The 20154-nt window shown below is 45.0% G+C and overlaps 2 protein-coding genes and 1 long non-coding RNA gene across 5 annotated transcripts in view; 2 read left to right on the top strand and 1 right to left on the bottom strand.

Moving 5' to 3' along the window:
• Positions 1-2759: 2759 nt before the first annotated feature.
• On the bottom strand, positions 2760-16253 carry BAG4 (BAG cochaperone 4). Of its 2 annotated transcripts, none has more exons than XM_082200560.1 (5): positions 15929-16253; positions 10347-10448; positions 6842-7096; positions 5486-5740; positions 2760-3715 (listed from the first exon to the last, which is right to left on the bottom strand). In XM_082200560.1, the coding sequence occupies exons 1-5, from the start codon at positions 16103-16105 to the stop codon at positions 3215-3217; spliced, it is 1290 nt and encodes a 429-aa protein (XP_082056686.1). In that variant the 5' UTR covers positions 16106-16253; the 3' UTR covers positions 2760-3214. The 2 variants fall into 2 exon arrangements, with proteins under 2 accessions (XP_082056686.1, XP_082056687.1); XM_082200561.1 differs by lacking the exon at positions 15929-16253 and adding an exon at positions 15568-15794.
• On the top strand, positions 3711-13289 carry LOC309519613. Of its 2 annotated transcripts, none has more exons than XR_014213875.1 (2): positions 3711-4757; positions 11291-13289. It is a non-coding gene; the product is annotated as an uncharacterized lncRNA (long non-coding RNA). The 2 variants fall into 2 exon arrangements; XR_014213876.1 differs by having other exon boundaries at positions 3711-4766.
• A 1857-nt stretch (positions 16254-18110) lies between the features above and the next one.
• The window catches only part of LSM1 (LSM1 homolog, mRNA degradation associated), a 16328-nt gene continuing 14284 nt past the window's right edge, over positions 18111-20154 (top strand). Inside the window, exon 1 of the mRNA XM_082200712.1 lies at positions 18111-18336. Within this exon, the coding sequence (XP_082056838.1) occupies positions 18126-18336 (211 nt within the window). The 5' untranslated portion in view covers positions 18111-18125. The remainder of the gene's footprint in view (positions 18337-20154) is intronic.

Genomic DNA, 20154 nt, shown 5'->3' with positions numbered 1-20154 from the left:
GAGTTGTAAATGGACTGCCATGAAGTGTTGGGTGAAGAAATAATCATTTGACCCATTAGCTAGTGCAAGATATTTAAGACATAACACATACTCATAAACCACATCACACAACAGTAAGTCCACAAAGGATTATTGTATTCCATGCTTCATTGACTATGCAAAAGCCTTTGACTGTGTCAACCACAGCAAACAATGGCAAGTTCTTAAAGAAATGGGAGTGCCTGATCACCTCATCTGTCTCCTGAGAAATCTCTATGTGGGACAAGAAGCTACAGTTAGAACTGGATATGGAACAACTGATTGGTTCAAAATTGAGAAAGGAGTACGGCAAGGCTGTATATTGTCTCCCTGCTTATTTAACTTATATGCAGAATTCATCATGCGGAAGGCTGGACTGGATGAATCCCAAGCCGGAATTAAGATCGCCGGAAGAAATATCAACAACCTCAGATATGCAGATGACACAACCTTGATGGCAGAAAGTGAGGAGGAATTAAAGAACCTTTTAATGAGGGTGAAAGAGGAGAGCGCAAAATATGGTGTGAAGCTCAACATCAAAAAAACGAAGATCATGGCCACTGGGCCCATCACCTCCTGGCAAATAGAAGGGGAAGAAATGGAGGCAGTGAGAGATTTTACTTTCTTGGGCTCCATGATCAGTGCAGGTGGTGACAGCAGTCACGAAATGAAAAGACGCCTGCTCCTTGGGAGAAAGGCGATGGCAAACCTAGACAGCATCTTAAAAAGCAGAGACATCACCTTGCCAACAAAGGTCCGTATAGTTAAAGCCATGGTTTTCCCACTAGTGATGTATGGAAGTGAGAGCTGGACCATCAAGAAGGCTGATCACCGAAGAATTGATGCTTTTGAATTATGGTGCTGGAGGAGACTCTTGAGAGTCCCATGGACTGCAAGAAGATCAAACGTATCCATTCTGAAGGAAATCAGCCCTGAGTGCTCACTGGAAGGACAGATCGTGAAATGTATGTTCATTTTAATTGTTTTACTAAACCTGTTAAGAAATTCCAATCTTATTTGTTCTAATAGCTACTTTAATTTCTTCTTTGATGTTTTCCAAAAACTTTGATGGCACACAACAGAGAATTCAATTAACTAACAGGTGAGGCTGACAGATTATATTGGCCCAAGGTCATTAAGTAAGTTTCATGGCATAAGCTTCAGGGAACTGAAACCATGTTTTGCCGTTTCAAGCCAAGACTATTTCCTAGTACACCAAAGTGACTCTTAATGGGAGCTGCCACCTTCAGAAGGCTTGCATTCAGCATTAAATTTAAATTTGGCACCAGCTGTAAGCCCTGCTTGCAGAGAAACAATTCTACCACTCCCAATGGTTCCTTTGCAACCATGACTTTTCTTGTCCCAGAACTGACATGAGATGTGGGCCTGGTAAGGAAAACAACCTTGCAGGCAAATTAGGAGCCCAGCTGGCCTAATCGGCCCATAGGTCCGAGGTTCTGCCAAGCCTGCTCTAACCCATCATCTAGAAGCAGTAAGCTCATTTTAGCACCATCATTATACATCAACATCTTTGCATATCACTAACACCACTTATTGTACTTCCTCGTAGTAAAAGCTTCAAGTTGCTAACATATTTATGTATACAGTAGGGCTTGATGCCCCTGCTTGCCAACCCCCCTTTCCCCCCCACACCTGACCAACCCTGTCAACTATCCTCTCACAGCTCACCCAACCTCTTTTAAATGAGGGTGGGTGGCACTTCAGAGAGCAGTTTGGCAACCAGCTCTCTGAAGCACCTCCTACTCTCCTCTAAACAGCTTGTCTCAATCTCTTGCCACCCACACTGCTTACCTGATGGTTTTTCATGATGCTGGTGTTACCAAGGCCACATACAAATTTGTGTCCCCTCAAACACTACTTGTAGAAGAAAGGTGGTGCAACCTTTTGAAATAAAACCCAATGAATCTAAACATAATATTCTGACACTTCATAAACTCACTGCCAGGACAGCCAATGGTGCAACTGGGCCTTATGGAGCACTACACAAATTCATAGACGCGCGATTCAGTAGCCAAGTATTAAAAACCAGGCCATACTTTCTCTTAAGAAAGACGTCCCAAGTATCATGCCACAGGAAACAACTTTAGTGTATCCAGGGTGTAATCCCATTGTGCCATTATAAATGCCCCTCTCATTTATACAGACAGGCATTCGCTCATAAAATTGGTCACTCAAAACAGAACACTGCACAATCCATTTAATACCCAATTCATCATTTTTAATGATCTGATACACCAATACTGTTCTTACTTGAATAAGTGTATGTTTTAAAACTAAGTGGTTTATTTCTTGTGTTTGGAGCAACAACCACTTTGTGAGGAGTTAAAAGATTCACAGCAGTAGCCCTCCCTGCCAACTATAGATAGAGTTGATCATACTCAATCAGTTACAAGATTAAAAGTGGAATACAAAAAACTGCAACATATGAAGTGACATCACAATTAAGTACAATTGTCCTGAAATGCCTCCGGCCCACAGTTCCTACAATCAGTCTTTTATTTGCAATGATCAAAGCATTTCCTTCTGCCTACCTTATGAAAAAGCAGTGTGGATTATATCTGCATGATAAAGGAGAAAATATAGCATAAAACATCTATTGGTTTTGGCTGCCATACTGTATGGTTGCACTTTAACAGAAAGTACCCGAAAAGTTACCAAACACTACACAATTTATATGGCAAGGAGTGAGGAAGGCGGAAATAATACACAAGAGCAGCAGCTAGGGAGACGAAGTCTTGGTTTTACTGGTGCTGGGTTGTGACTGAAAAGTCTTTGTACCTTACAAATTTTGGCATGTTACTTGAGCAGCTGAAGTCCTTGGTGTTCCAAGAGATCTCTTCAGAGATGCACGCTCTGGTACCAAAATGTCTTTTACTCAAGTGTTTTCCTTCTGCGGCTGGAAAAATGTGGCAATATCCATCGAGGCTGCTATAGCTGAAGTCTTCAGTCACCAGGGTCAGCACTTCATCCCTTCTCCTGCATTCATTGGTAGGATCACCAAAACTTTGGGGTTGAAATCGTCATTTAGTCACAACCAACTAACCAGTGGTGTTACTTTAAAATTAAAATGCAAGTCCCCACTTATTGCTTTGGGTGGTAAAGAGGGCTGAGAATCGGACAAAGCTAGATATCTCTGGGCATTCAAAGACTGGAGGCCTGAGGATTATTACCTACATTAAAGCCCCTTTCTTTCCAGTTCTTCCAGTATGGCCTGGATTCTGTGAACGGCCTCTTTCCTTGCCTGCCGTACATTGTCCTGACCACCCGTCTCCACAGAGTCCAGCTCCAGCAACTTCTTGGTCAGCATTTCCTCCAGCAGCCAGTAGTCCTTGTCTGTCTTTTTCCCTACAAATTCGTCCACCTCCTCCTCCAACTGCTCAACACCCTCCATAACTTGCATAACCTTTTGTATGCCTGATGGCACATCTGGTATCTCTGATGGAGTCTGAATACTGGTTTTAGATCCTGGTCCATGGTCAGCAGTCACAGAAGGTTTCCTATGTACATTATCATACAGCTGGGGCTGCGCACTATACTGCACTTTGGGGTTGGAAGCAGATGGCTTAGTATCAAACTGCGCCGGCTTGTAGTCATTCATGGTCCCAGAAGGCAGGTTATTGGCTTCAGAAAAGTAGCCCTGCTGGTCACTTCCTTGCTCCAATTGGTTATAAGAGTCCTAAAGAAGAAAACAAGAGCCTTCAACATGGTGTCCAACTCTAACAATCCCATTACCCCACATCCTGAAGCAAAGGTGCTGTGCACACAGATCCTTGGGCTGCCAATACTGCCAGGCTGCCTCTGTGCTTATCAGTAAGGTCTGCATGCTCAGGATGTCAGTGCAAAAAGGTCCAAGCACTGAAAGACACTAGGGACAGGACTTGCACTTTGAGCCTGTCAGATTGACATCACAATGTGGAATGACATAATAACTTGAATCCCAGGTGACCTGCATAGGCCCTGCAACCCATAAACAGTTCCAAAAGGAGGGGAAAGAATACTAGATACTTGGCAGACTAGGCTCTTGAGGTTTTTTCTCTCTCAACTGAATAGCAAGAAACAGCTCAGCAGCAGGGAAGTGGGACCTTAAAGAAATGACCAAGAGGCTGCATCCAGCTCATGCACTGAAGGTTGCCCACTCCTGTAATTAATGAAGGGTGGTTTCACTGGCCAAGGGGGAAATTGCTCCTATCCTACTGAAAATGCAAACTAGATCTGTCTATGCTATAATGTCTACAGAAGCATAAGAGGTCCTATGTCCTAGCTGAGAAAATCCCTTGGCTGATAAAAGGAACAAGGGTACAAGTTGGCCAGGGGATAATGATGTAGACTGTTCTTGTGTACCTTACAATAACAAGCAAAGGGGGAAAGCACAGCTCTTCCAAGAAGGTCCAGGTAACAATTCACAGCTCTTGGAAACGGACAAAAGGTCACATCTGTCTGCCTATAAGCAAGTACACAGGGAGGGTTAAGGGCTGGAAAGCTTGCCTGTGGGTTCCAAGCTTAGGAGACACTTGAGGAGAAAGTTATATTCCCGTTTCAGATGGCTTAAGGTGGAGCTGGACTAAGCTAGCACCTACCACTTTAGGCTTTGCTAGAGGTGAAAGGTGATCTACAGAAAAGAACATAAGCTTAATATAGCAGCACCAATTCCTTCACTACTTGCATTAAGCAAAGGATGCCCGAACTTCAAGATTTGTTCATGTATGAAGGCCTGAAAGGTATGAGATGTAGGTATCTTCTTCCAGAGTGATTCCCTTCATATCTGTTCTATCAGCCCTACTCTGTATTCCTCAACCATGTGAAGCCTAATGGGTGGCAACAAGGAGTAGGATCTTTGTGGTGGCGGCATCCACCCTGTGGAACACTCTTGGTTGAATTTCATAAAATCTGAAACTTTATGGTTTTATGGGTTTGGTCAAAGCATGTTGTTTCATGAAGAACTTTAGCTGGGAAAACTTCTCATTACAGTGGTACCTCTGGTTACGTACTTAATTCGTTCCGGAGGTCTGGAACTGGGCTACAACATAATCAGATCAGCAGATTAAAAAAAGCCTATGAATTGACCAAAACAGTGCCAATTAACTGGGCACCATTTCTCTCCCCACTGTCCAAATACAGATGCCTTAAAAACTGCAGGTGGCAGGCATCATCCTAAGAAATATTCTCTCTTCCCTCACACTTAGGCAGAATTGCTCTTCTAAATATGATGCTTGCTACAATACATTTTTATCTAAAAACAAAGAATCCTGTTTTCTGCAGCAATACTTTTACCCATATACAAATTTATTCAAAAGATAACCCATTAAATAAGCTAATACTGATGATAAACTTATTTGTTTCTTTAGTTAAGAAGCAGATTTTATATAATAGCCATTGATACAAAAAGCTTCCCAACAATGAACAGAGGACAAGCATTGGGGAGAGACTGCCTTCCCTCAAAAATTACCTTTGCATTGTTATTTGGAGCATGTGGAGCAGATACTCCACTAGGAGGCCATGGAGGAGAGGATTCTGCAACATATTGATTTCCATGTCCTGTTGATGAAGGAGACCAACCATACGGAGGATGCATTCCATACTGGAGAGGAGGTCTCCAGTTTGTATCCTGAAGTCTTGGCGGAGGAGGTGGCGGGGGCCTCTGTTGTGGAATGCTGTGATTGCAGTCGCCATACGGATAGGGTGGGACTGGAAAGTTTGGTGTCTGCAGGCCGAAGGAAAAATGAGATATGGTTTCTTCATGTAGCCTATGAGAACACATTGATTGATTAAATGTTGAGACCCACCAAATAAGACTAAGCTGGCAGTTAACTGCAGAAGCAGGGATCCACAATGCGGCTTGTCAGGGCAAGAGTTCACACGTTTTGGTGAGGGTGGTGAGAAAAACTCAAGCCTTGTGTCTCCAACTTAGAGCTGATGAATAAAGGCAAGGAATGTCCTTGTAGCTGGCCTGAGCTTCTGAGGGTACAATAAAACAATGGGAGGGAAACCCTACTTCTCTAACGAGTTCCAAACTGAAGACAGGCTAGGGAATATCGTTTGGGCACTGGGTGTAGACAGTGCTGTTTGTGCCTATATGACACCTAGCCAAGCCCCTGCTCCCCTCCACCACTATATCAGCAAGAATATGTTGCTTTTCACAATACAGTGATACCTTGGTTCTTGAACGTCTCCGTTGACGAACATTTCAGAACCTGAGCGCCGAAAACCCAGAAGTAAATGCTCGGTTTTTGAACGCGCCTCAGAAGTTAAACGGCTTCCACTGCATATTTTTCAATTTCTCAATTGAATATGCAGACAGCCCTTTGTGCTTCAGTTTTCAAACGTTTCGGAACTCAAACGGTCTTCCAGAACGGATTGCGTTCGAGAACCGAGGTATCACTGTATTTACTAAACTGTAGTATTGTCCTGACATGACTAAACGACTAAACAACAACAACAGTATTGTCCTGTGCAGGGAATTTGCAAAAAGAGTTTAGTTTTAAAAGTATCTGATCATGCTGGATACTGAGAGTACAAAATAAGCTGTAACTTAAGACATGAATGCCAGGAAGGAAGTCCCATCACCTCAATCACCACATGAACTCTGAGTAAGCTTGCAAAGGATTGGAATGGAGATAGTTACCAGGAAAAAAATAACTTATAGGTTTTGGAGCTTTAAGAGATGGTTGTATAAGCATCTGGCATAACAGATTAAGGTCCATGAATGTTGAATACAATACTAATTTAATAGTATGTCAATGGTAGAAGGATGCAGCCAATCAGTTATATGAGATCATGTCACCAGCCCACACTAGATCCTTACCTGTGGAGGAGAATATCCTGGCATTTGCCTCCTCACCATGGAACCTTCAGCTGGGCAGTCTGGTGGTGGGTAGTTCCAGTTAGAAGCTGGTGATGGTGATCTATATACATTGGGAGACTCTGTGGAATATGGTGCATGAGGATGCCCTGAGGAATAGTAGGCATTTGATTGTGGGATATTGGAATATGGTGGTCCAGTCCCAGAAGTAGAGTAGGGAGTGCCATAAACCCCATTTGTGTAGGAAGGATCAATTCCCTAGAAGATAAGAGGGTAAATTATTTAAAACCAACCTTGATTGCACAGCAAATCAAGTATTATGTCTCAGGAACTCCTGGACAAGAGCTAGTTATGCTATCAATTCCTGGGCCAAAGATGGTTCCTTTATTTTTTATCAAATAAAGCTCAGTAGGTGTCATTTCTGCAGTGAGTGTAGAAGCCACATCCACTGAGCTTTTTCTTGACCATGCAGGCCTTCAGTTACAGGTAGCATAGAATGCTGTGTGGGCCCTGCTATGCACAATCCTGTTTCAATGCAGAATTTGTTGCATCCCTCAACATCAAGAATTCCCTTTGGAACCAGGCAAGGCAGCAATACTATTCCAACAGCGGCTAGTACAGACTCTGCTTACCTAAGCAACACGAAAATTGGCTGTCAGATTTCTGCCAAGTGCCGAGGGATCCTGAGAAGTCTGCATTCCTGGTCATTTAGACCACACATTTTCATAGGGTTTGTTATCTGGGCTTAATGAATCACAGCTCTCTTATTCATATTGTAAACCCAAAAGGATGGAACCTCATCTCCTGGTACTCTGCCTTGCAGAGTTGCAGTACTCAATAAATGTGAAATGGTTGCCCTGCCGAAGAGATAGTAAACCACCAAGTGCCCTCTAGTGGGAATATATTAGAAGTTTTAGTGCCTCTGAGAAGAGATTTGCCATCTTTCTATCAGTGATTTCTAGAAATGTTTGAACAACACTTACTTGCAAGAGATTGCACACTCTTGCAGATTTTCTCTGCAATCACTCAATTTCTAGCTTGCATAACCATTTTGGAAACAATTTCCCACCTATTTTGGTTGGTTGCTTTCAACTCACATGTTCTCCAGCTCTGAAGCAAGTTCTGCTTTTTAAAATGTATTAAAAATGCACCCTGCTTGTCCTCCAAAGAACTCAATGTGGCAGGGGGGGGCAGGATGGTTTTATTCTTATTAACAAGCTGATGTGGTTGGCTAGGTTGAGAATTGGTATAAAGTAGTGACTAAGACCCTGGTTTAAATTCTTGCCTATGCCCAAACTTCACCTTAAACCCTTCCCATCTTAAATATGACACAATGCTCATCTTGCACCAGGCATCCTATTGGGGAGACCCAGTTTTCTGAGTGCATGTTCTGAAAGTTGGGCAATAGGGGCAGTACAGGATTTCTTTTGGTGTACCGACCTCTCCGCTGCACCAAGGATTCCCTGCCCGAGCTTCTTCAGGTCGTGGCGGATGTTCTCCTGGAGACACCTAGCTTGGTCGTCCTAGGGGATTTTAACATCCATGCCGACACGACCTTACAAGGGGCCGCTCGGGACTTTGTGGAAAGCATGGCCTCCATGGGGCTGTCCCTGAATAAGTCTGGCCCAACCCATAGCCTTGGACCTGGTGTTTACCTCTATGGATGTTGGTCGTCTGACACTAAGTAAAAGTGAAACGAAAGAAGTGCCATGGTCAGATCACTTCCTGGTGCAACTGGACTTCTCTGCGACCCTTCCCCTCTGCAGGGAGGTGGGACCGATTTGGATGGTCCGCCCCGCCACTTAATGGATCCAAATGGTTTCCAGAGAGTGGTAGGGGATGCTTTATCCCATGTTGATGGCCTTTCAGCTGATTCCCTGGTGGCCCGCTGGAATGTGGAGTTAACCAGGGCTATTGACTGTTTGGCTCCGAAGCGCCCTCTCCGATTGCATGGAGGTCCAGCGCCGAGGGCCTTCTGGCAGTTCCCTCATTGCGAGAAGCAAAGCTACAGGGAACCAGCCAGAGGGCCTTCTTGGTAGTGGCACCCGCCCTGTGGAACGCCCTTCCAGCAGATGTCAAAGCGATAAACAACTACCTGACATTCAGAAGACATCTTAAGGCAGCCCTGTTCAGGGAAGTTTTTAACGTGTGATATTTTACTGTGCTTTTGGTTTCTGTGGAAGCCGCCCAGAGTGGCTGGGGAGGCCCAGCCAGATGGGCGGGGTATAAATAATAAATTATTATTATTATTAATTATTATTATTATGTTATAGCCTCAGATCTGTACTAAAATCAGGCCCACTTGTTTAATCCAAATGGAAAATAAATGTTTGAGGGAAACATTTATAACATGATTTAGTGCACAAGTTACAAATACAGCTTACATAAATATGTGTATGTATACAATATTTATATAGCATATTTTTAAAAGTAAACAAAACACTATAAACACCCAACAGTGCAACAGAAATATGTAACAGGAGTGTACTTTGCCTAAATCCATTAGTTGAACTTCAGATCTGAGCATGGTCTGAACTCAGATCTCCAGATCAAAGCCACTATGCCACAATTGCCCTTAAGTAGCATTTCTTTATTATTGTAGCCCAGCAATAATTAGCAAACTTCAGTGCACATTTACAAACTGAACTCTTATCAAGTTCTTTAGTAATCAGATAACAACCTTTATCTGGGAGGTGGCAACAAATGAAATATTTATACTTAGGGATGCACTTTGAAAGGACTATTAAAGGAAAATGGCATATTACTGGTACATGGTGCTATTAGCTTGGGCCTTCAGGTTAATTTATCCTATCAGAATGTATGTAGAAGATGATAGCAGCAAAGTCTTGATTTCAAAGAAAAGCTTAATGGTATTAATCACTGCTAAGGCATGCTCACTTTTTTACAATCTTTATTTCCCCAAGAATCAGTTATTAATGCTCCTTTCAAAGTCTATACTAGTATTATTCTAAAGAAGTAAAACTAAGATATAGTTGCTTCCGAGGATATCACCAGTCTCCAGCAAGGCTGCCTTTAGTAGCAAAGGGAACAAGATGTTTTTGAACCAATTGAAGGGTTTATTAGAACCACACGGGTACTTTGGATAAGGAAGAACTTGTTCTGTACAGAGCAAACAGCCTTGTATCAGTATTATTCTGAACAGACTACACTGTTGTATGACAGATCTTTTAGTGGGAAATCTGAGACAGGTCATCTAATGAGCTTTACAGGCTGCTGTGTAAGGCAAGGGAACCTGTGTAAAGGTCCTCCTTCATCACTGCAACATGATGGGTCGTGGCTTTTCACACCCGGATGCTACAGCTACACAGGATGGTACAACTGTAGTTTACAAGGTCTTCCACAAGTAGTAAGCCTTATTATGATCACCACTTGTCAGTATGAAAATAACTAACATTATTTTAACATTGGAGTGCCATCCACTCTGTATTTAGTAACCGAATATTTCCGTGAGACACCACTTCTCAGACAAATTGTCCTATGACTATACCTGGCCTTGAAGCTCTGGTCCAACAGAATATGGGCTTGGGTAGGGACTTCTGGAAGATGAATTCCAGTAATGCGAACCATATCCATGATAAGGGGGGTGCTCCTAAAGAAAGAAACAAGATATTCACTTCCTGAAAATCATCAACATGTCTTGAAAATGTATCAAAATATTAGAATCTTCTAGTTCCTTGAATTATTGTATGTAGCCTAAAAGGACTCTGAATGTAGAAACTGTTAATGAGGGTTTCAACAGACTTATGCATAGTCAAAAATTATTTTCTGCCAATCCATGGCAACAGAGCTAAATTCAGCAGACTTCTGGTAATAGGAGGTTTTGCTTCCTTCTTTCTCTTGCAAATACAGTCGTACCTTGGCTCCCAAACACCTTGGGAGTTGAACGTTCCGGCTCCCAAATGATCAAAAACCGGAAGTGAACATTCTTTTGGAAGCTGAACATCAGCCAATCAGAAGCCGCGCTTTGGAAGTCGAACATTTCGGAAGTCACACTGACTTCTAGAACAGATTCTGTTCAACTTCCGAGGTACGACTGTAAAGCCCAGTTCTTCCAGTAAGCAGCTGGGCCAGCCTCTTAGATAGTCTTATCAGCCAAGCCCCAGTGGAGAGGCAGGTTGAGCCTGACTAAAAATTTGTGGTGAATGGTGCAGTTTAAAGAGTAACAAACTTTATTTCAGGCACTGGTTAGTATGCAGGGAATGATGCTATTCTAACTTCAAATTCAGGGTCAAACTAGATGTGAATGCAAATAGCAGCTGCCAGGCTGGTATAATTTTTCTGCTCTGTTGTGGTTGTGACAGAAATCATTCTTCTTACACTGCTGTTTGCATTTACAGTATATAGATATAAAAATAGTAGACAGAATCGTATCATTGTCCAAATAAACAACTTCTGGTTCACATTAAGAAACTTTGTTTTTAATATTCCCAGGGACAAGGATGAAAAAAGTCTACACAAATGAAGAAATTCAAGTTTTTAAAGAAAAAAGAAAACCAAGCAGCTTCAGTGCACAGAATGCTAACTGACTGTTGCAGGAATGGTATGACTTGAACCAGAACAGACTGTTCATATGACAATGTTTTGTTGCAGGAACCCCAATGGTTCTATAAAATTTTAAAATAAGGGCCTGATTCTCATTTTCAGTAATTCTGTATTCACTCACCAGAACATTGGAATGCAGGAGCATATTCACATTACAGAAAAGCTTACTTGTACACCTCTTGATACATTTTGTTTTTAAGTGAAAGCTAAAAAATCATTAAAAATTCCAATATATTATTATGGCTATGGCATTAAGTTGGGTCAAGCAAGCTTAGCTACCCCCTCAAAGGTGTCCAAGTACAAAAATCCCAAAATATTAACACATTTTTGTATAATCCTTAAATTTATTTTTCCATGGCAGTTTACAAGACTTCACAAGATACACAAAAGCAGCAAACAGCAATAAAACAGTGAACAATAATATACAGTATTAATAGCAATCTCAGAAGATATAAAATACCTTTGAGGTTAAAAGTCTGGGAAAATAAGATGGACTTTGCTTGGCCCCTAAAAAGTGGAAGCTTAGTGGTAAAGAATCTGCTTGTATGCAGGAGGTCACAGGTGAATCCTTGGTATTGCCAGGGAGGGAGGGCTGAAAACATTTGCTGACCTAAATGCTGCAAAGCCAATGCCAGTCAGTGAAAACTACTAAGCTAGAAGGGCAAATGGCATGACTCTGTATAAGGGACTGTCCTATGTTCCTAAAAGACATCAACATTGACACTAGATGAGCCACAAGCTTGACACTGTAACCTCCACTGTTGCCACCCCATTTCGCTTAAGATAGCAGAGGCAACTGGAGAACCTCATCTGGGGAAGATCTCTGTATATAGGTATCTTGATATGGCAGAAGATGTTCACTCAAGAATACAGTCACATGCTATGTTGGGCTTTTAAACATCAGCACTTTTGTGTTCAAAAACAGACTGTAAGCCAGCTGAGCTCTGGCAAACTGGGTTTCCAACATCCACTCCTAGATAGTAACCTAGCAAATGTATTTTGAATGTAGTGCAGTTTCTGGATAGCTTTCAAATGCAGTCCTACTTACAAAGAACGGCAGGAGTAGAACCTGGAGGTAATCAGAGCTTGGTAATTAAACAACAACATACAAATCTGTGAGTAAAACTGCACTGTTGAATTTCATGCTGGCTTCTTTTTGCAGTACTTGAGATACCCCAAATACAATTCACTATTTTATTAGTCATAGTTCCTCCACTGGCTCCCTAAGCCAATAAAGCAAGATGAGCACAGCAACCCCAGAGTCCTCCGCGACTGGACCTAATGGGTCCCTTTACTTTTAATTCCTAAGTATAGATGACCTAACTAGGAATATGGGTTGGGGAAAATATACTCAAACCAGCAGAGAAAAACTTCATCTTTCCAGTGATTATATTCCCCATCATTGTAGAAAGTTACAGCAACCAAGGCCTATATGCAGCAAACGTTGCTGTGACAAAGTAGCTTTAAATACAGACACAAAGCAGTCTTCCCAAAATAGCCATTGTACAAGAATCACACACAGTAATGGAAGGAATCAAGATTAGAGGTCAATCTTGCCAGAAAGCTTTGTAGCAACTGCCTGTTAACAAAATGATTTCTCAGTTTTGGGTTTTTTAACACCATATACAAAGCACTGATCATAATTAAGCCTATACAGCACCCTTGTATCATTATGATACTATAAAGATAGGCTAACAACTCCAATTAAAATTTTAATAAGGGCAAACTAGCTTGGTTTGGGGTTGCTTCAGATACAATGCTAAAGGGTAGTTGAGCAGTATGAGAACAAGTCATAGCAAGCCTGAGACTCGCGCTCTGGTTACAGGTAAAACATTTGCTTCCTGGTTCGTAAATATTCCTGGTCAAATAAACTATGGCTTAATGTGAATGCATTCATCACTGCTCCATTATTCCTACTTGTTTTCTCAGTCTGGAGGGAAATTACAAACCAGAGACTGGTTTCATATTACATACAAAGTACTGTCTTTGGTTTGTTCCCCTCCCAAGAAACCACTAGCAAATCCTGGCTTACTGCTCATGGGAGGAGAGGAGAGAAACAGCAAGTGCTGTTCACATGTAATGCGAAGCCAGCCTCGTTTGTTGCCAATCCCTCCCACTCCAGCCTAGGAAAGACAGGAATGGAGCCCACAATTCCAGCAATGTGCACAAGCACATTAACATTACTTCTTTACCAAGAGCAAAATAAAGATTCTGAAGGATATCATACACTCAACTGAATATAATGAATAGCTTCAGATTCAGCCACATCTTCAAACTAAATAGGACTGGTGCCTTATGCACTTTTCTCACTGCAGGTTTGACAACAATAAAATACAAGCTAAAAACACAAGTAAGCAGTTAAAACAAAAACAACAATACCCCTTTCCCACAAAGACATTTAAAAGGCTGTAGAATATAAATCAGCCAAGGGCCTGGTTGAAGAGGAACATTTTTGCCTAGCTCCTAAAATATATAACGAAGGCGCCATGCGAACCTCCCTGGCAAGGGCATTCCACAAATGGGGAGCCACTACAGAAAAGTGCTGTTCTTGTGTTGCCACCCTCTGGACCTCTTGTGGAGAAGGCACATGAAGAAGGGCCTCAGATGATGAATGCAGAGTCCAGGGTGGTTTATATGCAGAGAGGCAGTCCTTGAGGTATAGCAGTCCTGAGCCATTTAAGGTTTTATAGGTCAAAACCAGCACTTTGAATTGAGCTCAGAAGCTAATTGGCAGTCAGAGCAGTCAGGCTAGGATAGGTGTAATATGCTCAAATCATGTTGCCCCAGTGAGCAACAAGGCCGGCAAATTCTTCAGCAGCTGCAGTTTCCAAACAGTCTTTAAAGGCAGCCCTTTTAAGTAATCCAGCCTAGAGGTTACCGAAGTATAGACAGCAGAAGTTAGGAGGGCAATGGGGTCACCAGCTGAAGCTGATGGAAGGCACTCCGTGCCACCAGAGCCTCAAACAATAGCAGAGGATCCAGGAGTTCTCCCAAGCTGTGTACCTGCTCCTTCAGAGGGAGTGTAACCCCATTAAGAGCAGGCTAACTTCCAACCACCTAGTCTGTTGGGAGGCACCCATTAACAGTGCCTCAGTCTCATTTGGATTGAGCTTCAATTTGTTGGCTCTCATTATCAAGGCAAGGTAACAGTCCAATATAACCACTGCCTCATCTACAGATGTAAAGGAGAGGTAGGGCTGTGTGTCATCACATATTCCAAAACTCCAAATGACCCCACTCATGTAGATGTTAAATAGCACAGGGAAGAAAACTGAGCCCTGAGGAACTCTACTGAAGGCTCCATGGGACAGAAAAGCACTCCCCAAGCAACTTTCTCTAGGAGCAACCATCCAAACAGGACCAGAGCAGACGCAAAGCAGTGCCACCTAACCACCCCCAACTCAGAGAACCACTCCTGAAGGATACCTTGGTTGATGGTATTGAAAGCTGCTGAGATGCTGAGAATTAACAAGGACATATTGCCCCTGTCTCCTGACAAAGGCCATCATACAGGACGACCAAAGCAGATTCTGTGCCAAATTTCACGCACCATAGCACAGCTCTGCCCTTACAAACTGTTAATCAGTTTTTGCAGTCCTCCCACCTGCACACAAGTGGCTCCAATGTACAGTGGTACCTCGGGTTAAGTACTTAATTCATTCTGAAGGTCCGTTCTTAACCTGAAACTGTTCTTAACCTGAAGCACCACTTAAGCTAATGGGGCCTCCTGCTGTCGCCATGCCGCCAGAGCCCGATTTCTGTTCTTATCCTGAAGCAAAGTTCTTAACCTGAGGTACTATTTCTGGGTTAGCGGACTGTGTAACCTGAAGCGTATGTAACCCAAGGTACCACTGTATTAAAATGACGGCTTGCGAGGGGATGGGATGGGACACCCCACATAATTCAAAGGAGACAGCAGCATAGACCCAGTATCATTATTACAGCCATCAGGTTTGCTTCTCATCCTCCTCCTCCTCCACTTCCCTTCCAACTTCTTTTCCTTTTGTGCCATGCCATTTAGATTGTAATGCCGAGGGGCAGGAACTGTCAATAACAGTTATCTGTTCTGGACTGGAGTGCAGGGCAAATCAAAATTTTAAGTACGTAAGGGGGGGAAGGGGGGAATCGCCTGGATTGAGAAGACAGTTATACAGTACAAGACTTACCATTTTACTAGTGTCAAGTGGATTGTTGTTATTTTTCTCTCCCCTCTTTCCCTTATGTGGACCCAGCCAGGTCGCCTGTCCCTAGTTCAGTTTGAACGTGAAACGAGGAAAACCCAATGCATCTGCCCTGCATTAACCAGCACACATTTTCCTTTCGGCGATGGGGCGGCCCGGGCGGACCAGTCTTCCTTCCCTCTCGCCCCGCTTTGGCTCCCCCTCCCTCCCCAAGGGGGTCAAAGCAGCAGAGGAGACGTAACAGATGAGAGGCGCACGTGGCGACGCTGAAGCCTCGAGGACACCGGGGGGGGGCCGTCTACGTCACAGACCCTCATGAAAAGGAGGGGGAGGACTCGGCCGTTACCTGAGAGCCGCCATAACCGGACCGAACCGTTCTCTCGCTGCCGCCGCCGCCGCTGCGATGCCGCGGGCACCTGCGGCCCTCCGCGCCCCACGGCGGTGGCGGAGGAGGCTCGGGCTCAGGCCGGGCCCGCTCCACTTCCGCCCCCCCGTGTAACAGCCTCCTCAGCGCCGCCGCCATTAAGGGCTCTTAATTCTCTCCTAGTCCCCTTGAGAAAGCACTGCGCCTGCGCATCTCCTTCCTGTCATAGGCACGCCTCCTCCTCCTCCCTGCCTTATCGTAAACAGGCGTTTCGCCAGCTATAGCATTCCCGGATGTGGGGAGTTCTGAAAGATTTGTGGGGGGGGGGGTGTTGTTGTTTTTGCCTCTGAGCGACGTCACCAGCAGTTGCTGACGTCTTGCGAACGAGACCCGTAGAAGCATCCCGCGCGAAAGCATCCAATCAGGAAAGCTTTCGCCTCCGTCAACCCGTTAGGGTAACCCTTGAAAACCTGGAGAGAAATGGAATGGGTCAGCAGTGCACACCTTATCTGGGAGGAAGTTCCATTTACTTCAAAGGAGCTTGCTTTGCTGCCCAGTAGACACGGGCAGATCTGCGGTCTTTGGTGATTCTAGCCTACAATTATGCCAAAACATGCATTCAAAAGCAGTAAACTGACCTTTAAAGGAGCATAAAAGTGAAACTACCACACTGTATTAAATATAAAAAACATGAGAAATAACAAGGACATTTTGAGTATCTTAACCAGGTAGTCAAGGTGTAGGGAATCTTTTGCCTTCCAGATGTGCTCTGATCATGCCTGGCCATTGGCCAAGCTAGGACTCATGGGAGTTGTAGTTCAATAACATCTGGAGGGCCAAAGATTCCCCACACCTGATCTAGTCCATATACTTATTAAGGTCAGTTGATGATTTCTAAGTCCAAAATAAGCCCTCTGTAACAATGTAGTGGGAATCCTTGGAGTTTCATCCTTTCCAATAGCTTTAATGGTAGAACCTCAGTTTGTGAATATGCAACTTAATCCCACCTGCAAAATACCAAGCCTGAAATACCGTAGTTTGTGGGGGGATGTAGGTGGCTACTAGAATGACGACTGTACTCAGTGAAATCTTCTGCCATTATGAATGTGTTAGTCTTTGCTGCAAGAGACTAGCATGTCTATCCTCGAAAGAGTTATGATGCTAAGAGTGCTAATAATAATACCGACACAACACTACACAACTGTTTATTTGCCATCAGTATTTGCAGTAAGGTTAGCAACTAAACCATTTACATAAATAAATGAAGACAAGCTCTCACATATGTGCATATACAAAACCCAGAAGCAAGCTGAACCATATCAGCAGAGAAGATACATGCTCTGAGTGCACTTTTCAATGGTTTTGTGTAGAGTCCAGAAGACCTTGTTTGAGAAGTAAATATTGTCACAACAAAAAGCAATAAATTTTACAGATTAAATGCAGAGTAAACAAAGGCCTAAGATTGCAAGGCTTCAAATCTAGGCCCTCTTGGTCACAAGCCTAATTCAGGAGCATGGGATCTGCAGGTCTCCAGATGTTACTGAGCTGCAACTCCCACCATTTCAAATTCACAGACAGGGCTGGCTGGCGCTGGTAAGACGAGTCCAGCAACAGACACCTGTGATTGCATAGTTTTAAACTGGTTTTATTTTTGTTGCAGAGCACCCTCCTAGAGTGCAGACCTCAGAGAGGTGCAGTACTGACATTTGAGAGCCAGCTTTATACAAATTAGTTTTTGTTACAACTTTCTGACAATATTTTCATTTCTCCTACAAGACATCTGTTTTTGAAAACTGAGGTTACCAGTGTGAGGGGGTGCGAGCAGTTAGCCTTGCCTTGGGCGCAAAACAGCCTTGCACCGGCTCTCTCAGTGTGTACTGTAAATACACCCGTGCTTGCTCCAAAGGAAGCCCCCGCTGGGTTAGGCTAGACCACGATGGGAGAACCGGCGACCCTCTCTCTCCGTATGTATGCGTGTGTGTCAGGGGAGGCTTCCTTCTGAGTAAGCCCGCATGGACTCGGGGCTGCCGCTTCGGGAGGAGCAACGAAGCCATTGCAAGGGTTGCCAGCGACCCGCTTCCTCTCCCCTCGGCTGCGTGCGCTTCCGCAGCTCCGACCGCGCTCCAGCGGGGCCTTACTTAAACCTGGGCCCGGCCTCGGCCAAGCCTCTCCCGCCAGCATGCAGCCGCCCTCCGGCGAGAGCCGCCTCCTCCTCGTCTCTCCCCGCCCCGCCGGAGCAGGCGCTTCCGGCCCGGGCGGGGACAGGGCGCGGGGAGGTTCCGCTTCTCCCAAGGCAGATGCTGCGGGCGGCGGCGGCGGAGCATCCGCGGCGTCTGCGGGGAAGATGAACTACATGCCGGGCACCGCCAGCCTCATCCAGGACATCGACAGTGAGTACCGCGCCGCGACGGAGGCGCCTGGGCGCCTTTCCGCCACCCGAGACCGGCGGCTCCTCCTCGGGAAGCCGTGCCAAGCGCCGCCCTTTCCTTCCCGCCGCCGCCGCCTCTTCCCTCCTGGCTCTCCGCTTTCGTTATGCCCCCTTTCCCCTTCGCGACCCCTTTTTCCTTTCTCAAGCCCCCCCCCCACCCGCAGCTTGGAAACAACATAGAGGCTGCCTAATACATCTTTGCGCGCACGCTGCACCTTCGGAGCACAGCTCCTGATGCCTCGAAGAATTCTGGGTACTGTAGTTCGCTAAGGGTCGCTGGGCGCTGTAATTAGGTGAGGGGGCAAACTACAGCGCCCAGGATTCTTTGAGGGAAAGAATGCGATTCAGAGGTATAAGGCAGTGGCCTTTTCAGACACTGTTTCGTTTACAGTGGTACCTCGGGTTACAGACACTTTAGGTTACAGACTCCGCTAACCCAGAAATAGTGCTTTAGGTTAAGAGCTTTGCTTCAGGATAAGAACAGAAATCATGCTCTGGCAGCGCGGCGGCAGCAGGAGGCCCCATTAGCTAAAGTGGTGCTTCAGGTTAAGAACAGTTTCAGGTTAAGAATGGACCTCCGGAATGAATTAAGTACTTAACCCGAGGTACCACTGTAACTGCAAACGCGTGTTTGGGGTCCCGTTTCAAACCCCATGGGTGGTTGGCATCGGTCTGTCTCAGGAGACAATGGAAGAGTGTGTCTCTGGGGGTGAAGTCAAACCATTGGAGAGTTACAGCGCCTGCTGTGGCTGCAAAGACATTTTGTTGCATGTGGGGCAGATGAAGGCATCCCGCTTTGCTGCTGCAAGGGGTACCAGGGCGCTTCTCTCTGCACTCCTCCCAGCAGTCATTCCTCCTCTGGTCAGGTGGTACCTCAGATCAGTCCGTGACTCACCAAGCCAAAGACCCGTGGTATAGTACGCACGCAGCCTCCCCAACCACGTTGGGTTAGTGTTGGCAACACTGGCTGGCAGCCACTCTCAGGCTTCCAGGCTGGGAACATTCAAAGCACTACGCGGAGATGCTGGGGGAATTCCTTTGGATCAGCCCATTCCCACAAACATAGGAAGCTGCCTTATAGTCAAAGCAGCGTCAACTGATCCACAATTCTCCCCCTGTCCCATTATGCATCAGTTCTGCAAGGTTGGGGAGGCTGTGGCCCTCCAGAAGTTGCTAGACACCCAATTCTTATCAGCTGCAGCCGGCATGGCCAATGGACAGGGACAATGGAAGCTGCAGTCCGACCACATCTGAAGGGCCACAGCTTCCACGACCCTGCCCTATTGGATCACACTTCCAGCCCAGCACCTGGTTTTCCCCATAGCCAACTAGAGATCTTTAGGAAGCCCAAAGCAGGGCATACAGCTCTCCCACCTATGTTCCCCAACAACGGGCATTTCAGCATTTTCCGTGGGAAAAACTTCAGTGATCTAATAAGCAAACCTTTAGTTGGCAGAGTGGGTGACACTGGCCGCCACTAACCTGCTTCTACTGCAGAGCTGAACTTGTGGGTGGTGGTTCTTCTTCTCCTCACAGTGTATAGTCAGAGTATGGAACTTGCTCCCACTGGAGGCAGTGATGTCCACCAAGTAGGATGGCTTTAAAAGAGGGTTAGACAGATTCTTGGAGGTGAGGGCTATCAGTGGCTACTAGCCAGGATGGCTTTTCTCTGCCTCCACAGTTGGAGGCATTAATGCTTCCAATTACTAATTGCTGGAAACTATGGGAGGGTGGCGCTGTGGTCTAAACCACTGAGCCTCTAAGCTTGCCGATCAGAAGG

Source organism: Podarcis vaucheri (genome assembly GCF_965113315.1).
Source record: "Podarcis vaucheri genome assembly, chromosome: 15".
Classification (NCBI taxonomy): Eukaryota; Metazoa; Chordata; class Lepidosauria; order Squamata; family Lacertidae; genus Podarcis; species Podarcis vaucheri.
This window is presented reverse-complemented; position numbering and strand designations above follow the sequence as displayed.

Coding starts and splice junctions, on each gene's coding strand:
- BAG4 (XM_082200560.1), bottom strand. CDS start 16,105: ATGGCGGCGGCGCTGAGGAGGCTGTTACACGGGGGGGCGGAAGTGGAG. Junction 7,097..10,346: donor GACCAGAGCTTCAAGGCCAG/GTATAGTCATAG, acceptor CTTATCTTCTAG/GGAATTGATCCTTCCTACAC. Junction 3,716..5,485: donor CTCCAAATAACAATGCAAAG/GTAATTTTTGAG, acceptor TTTCTTCTTTAG/GACTCTTATAACCAATTGGA.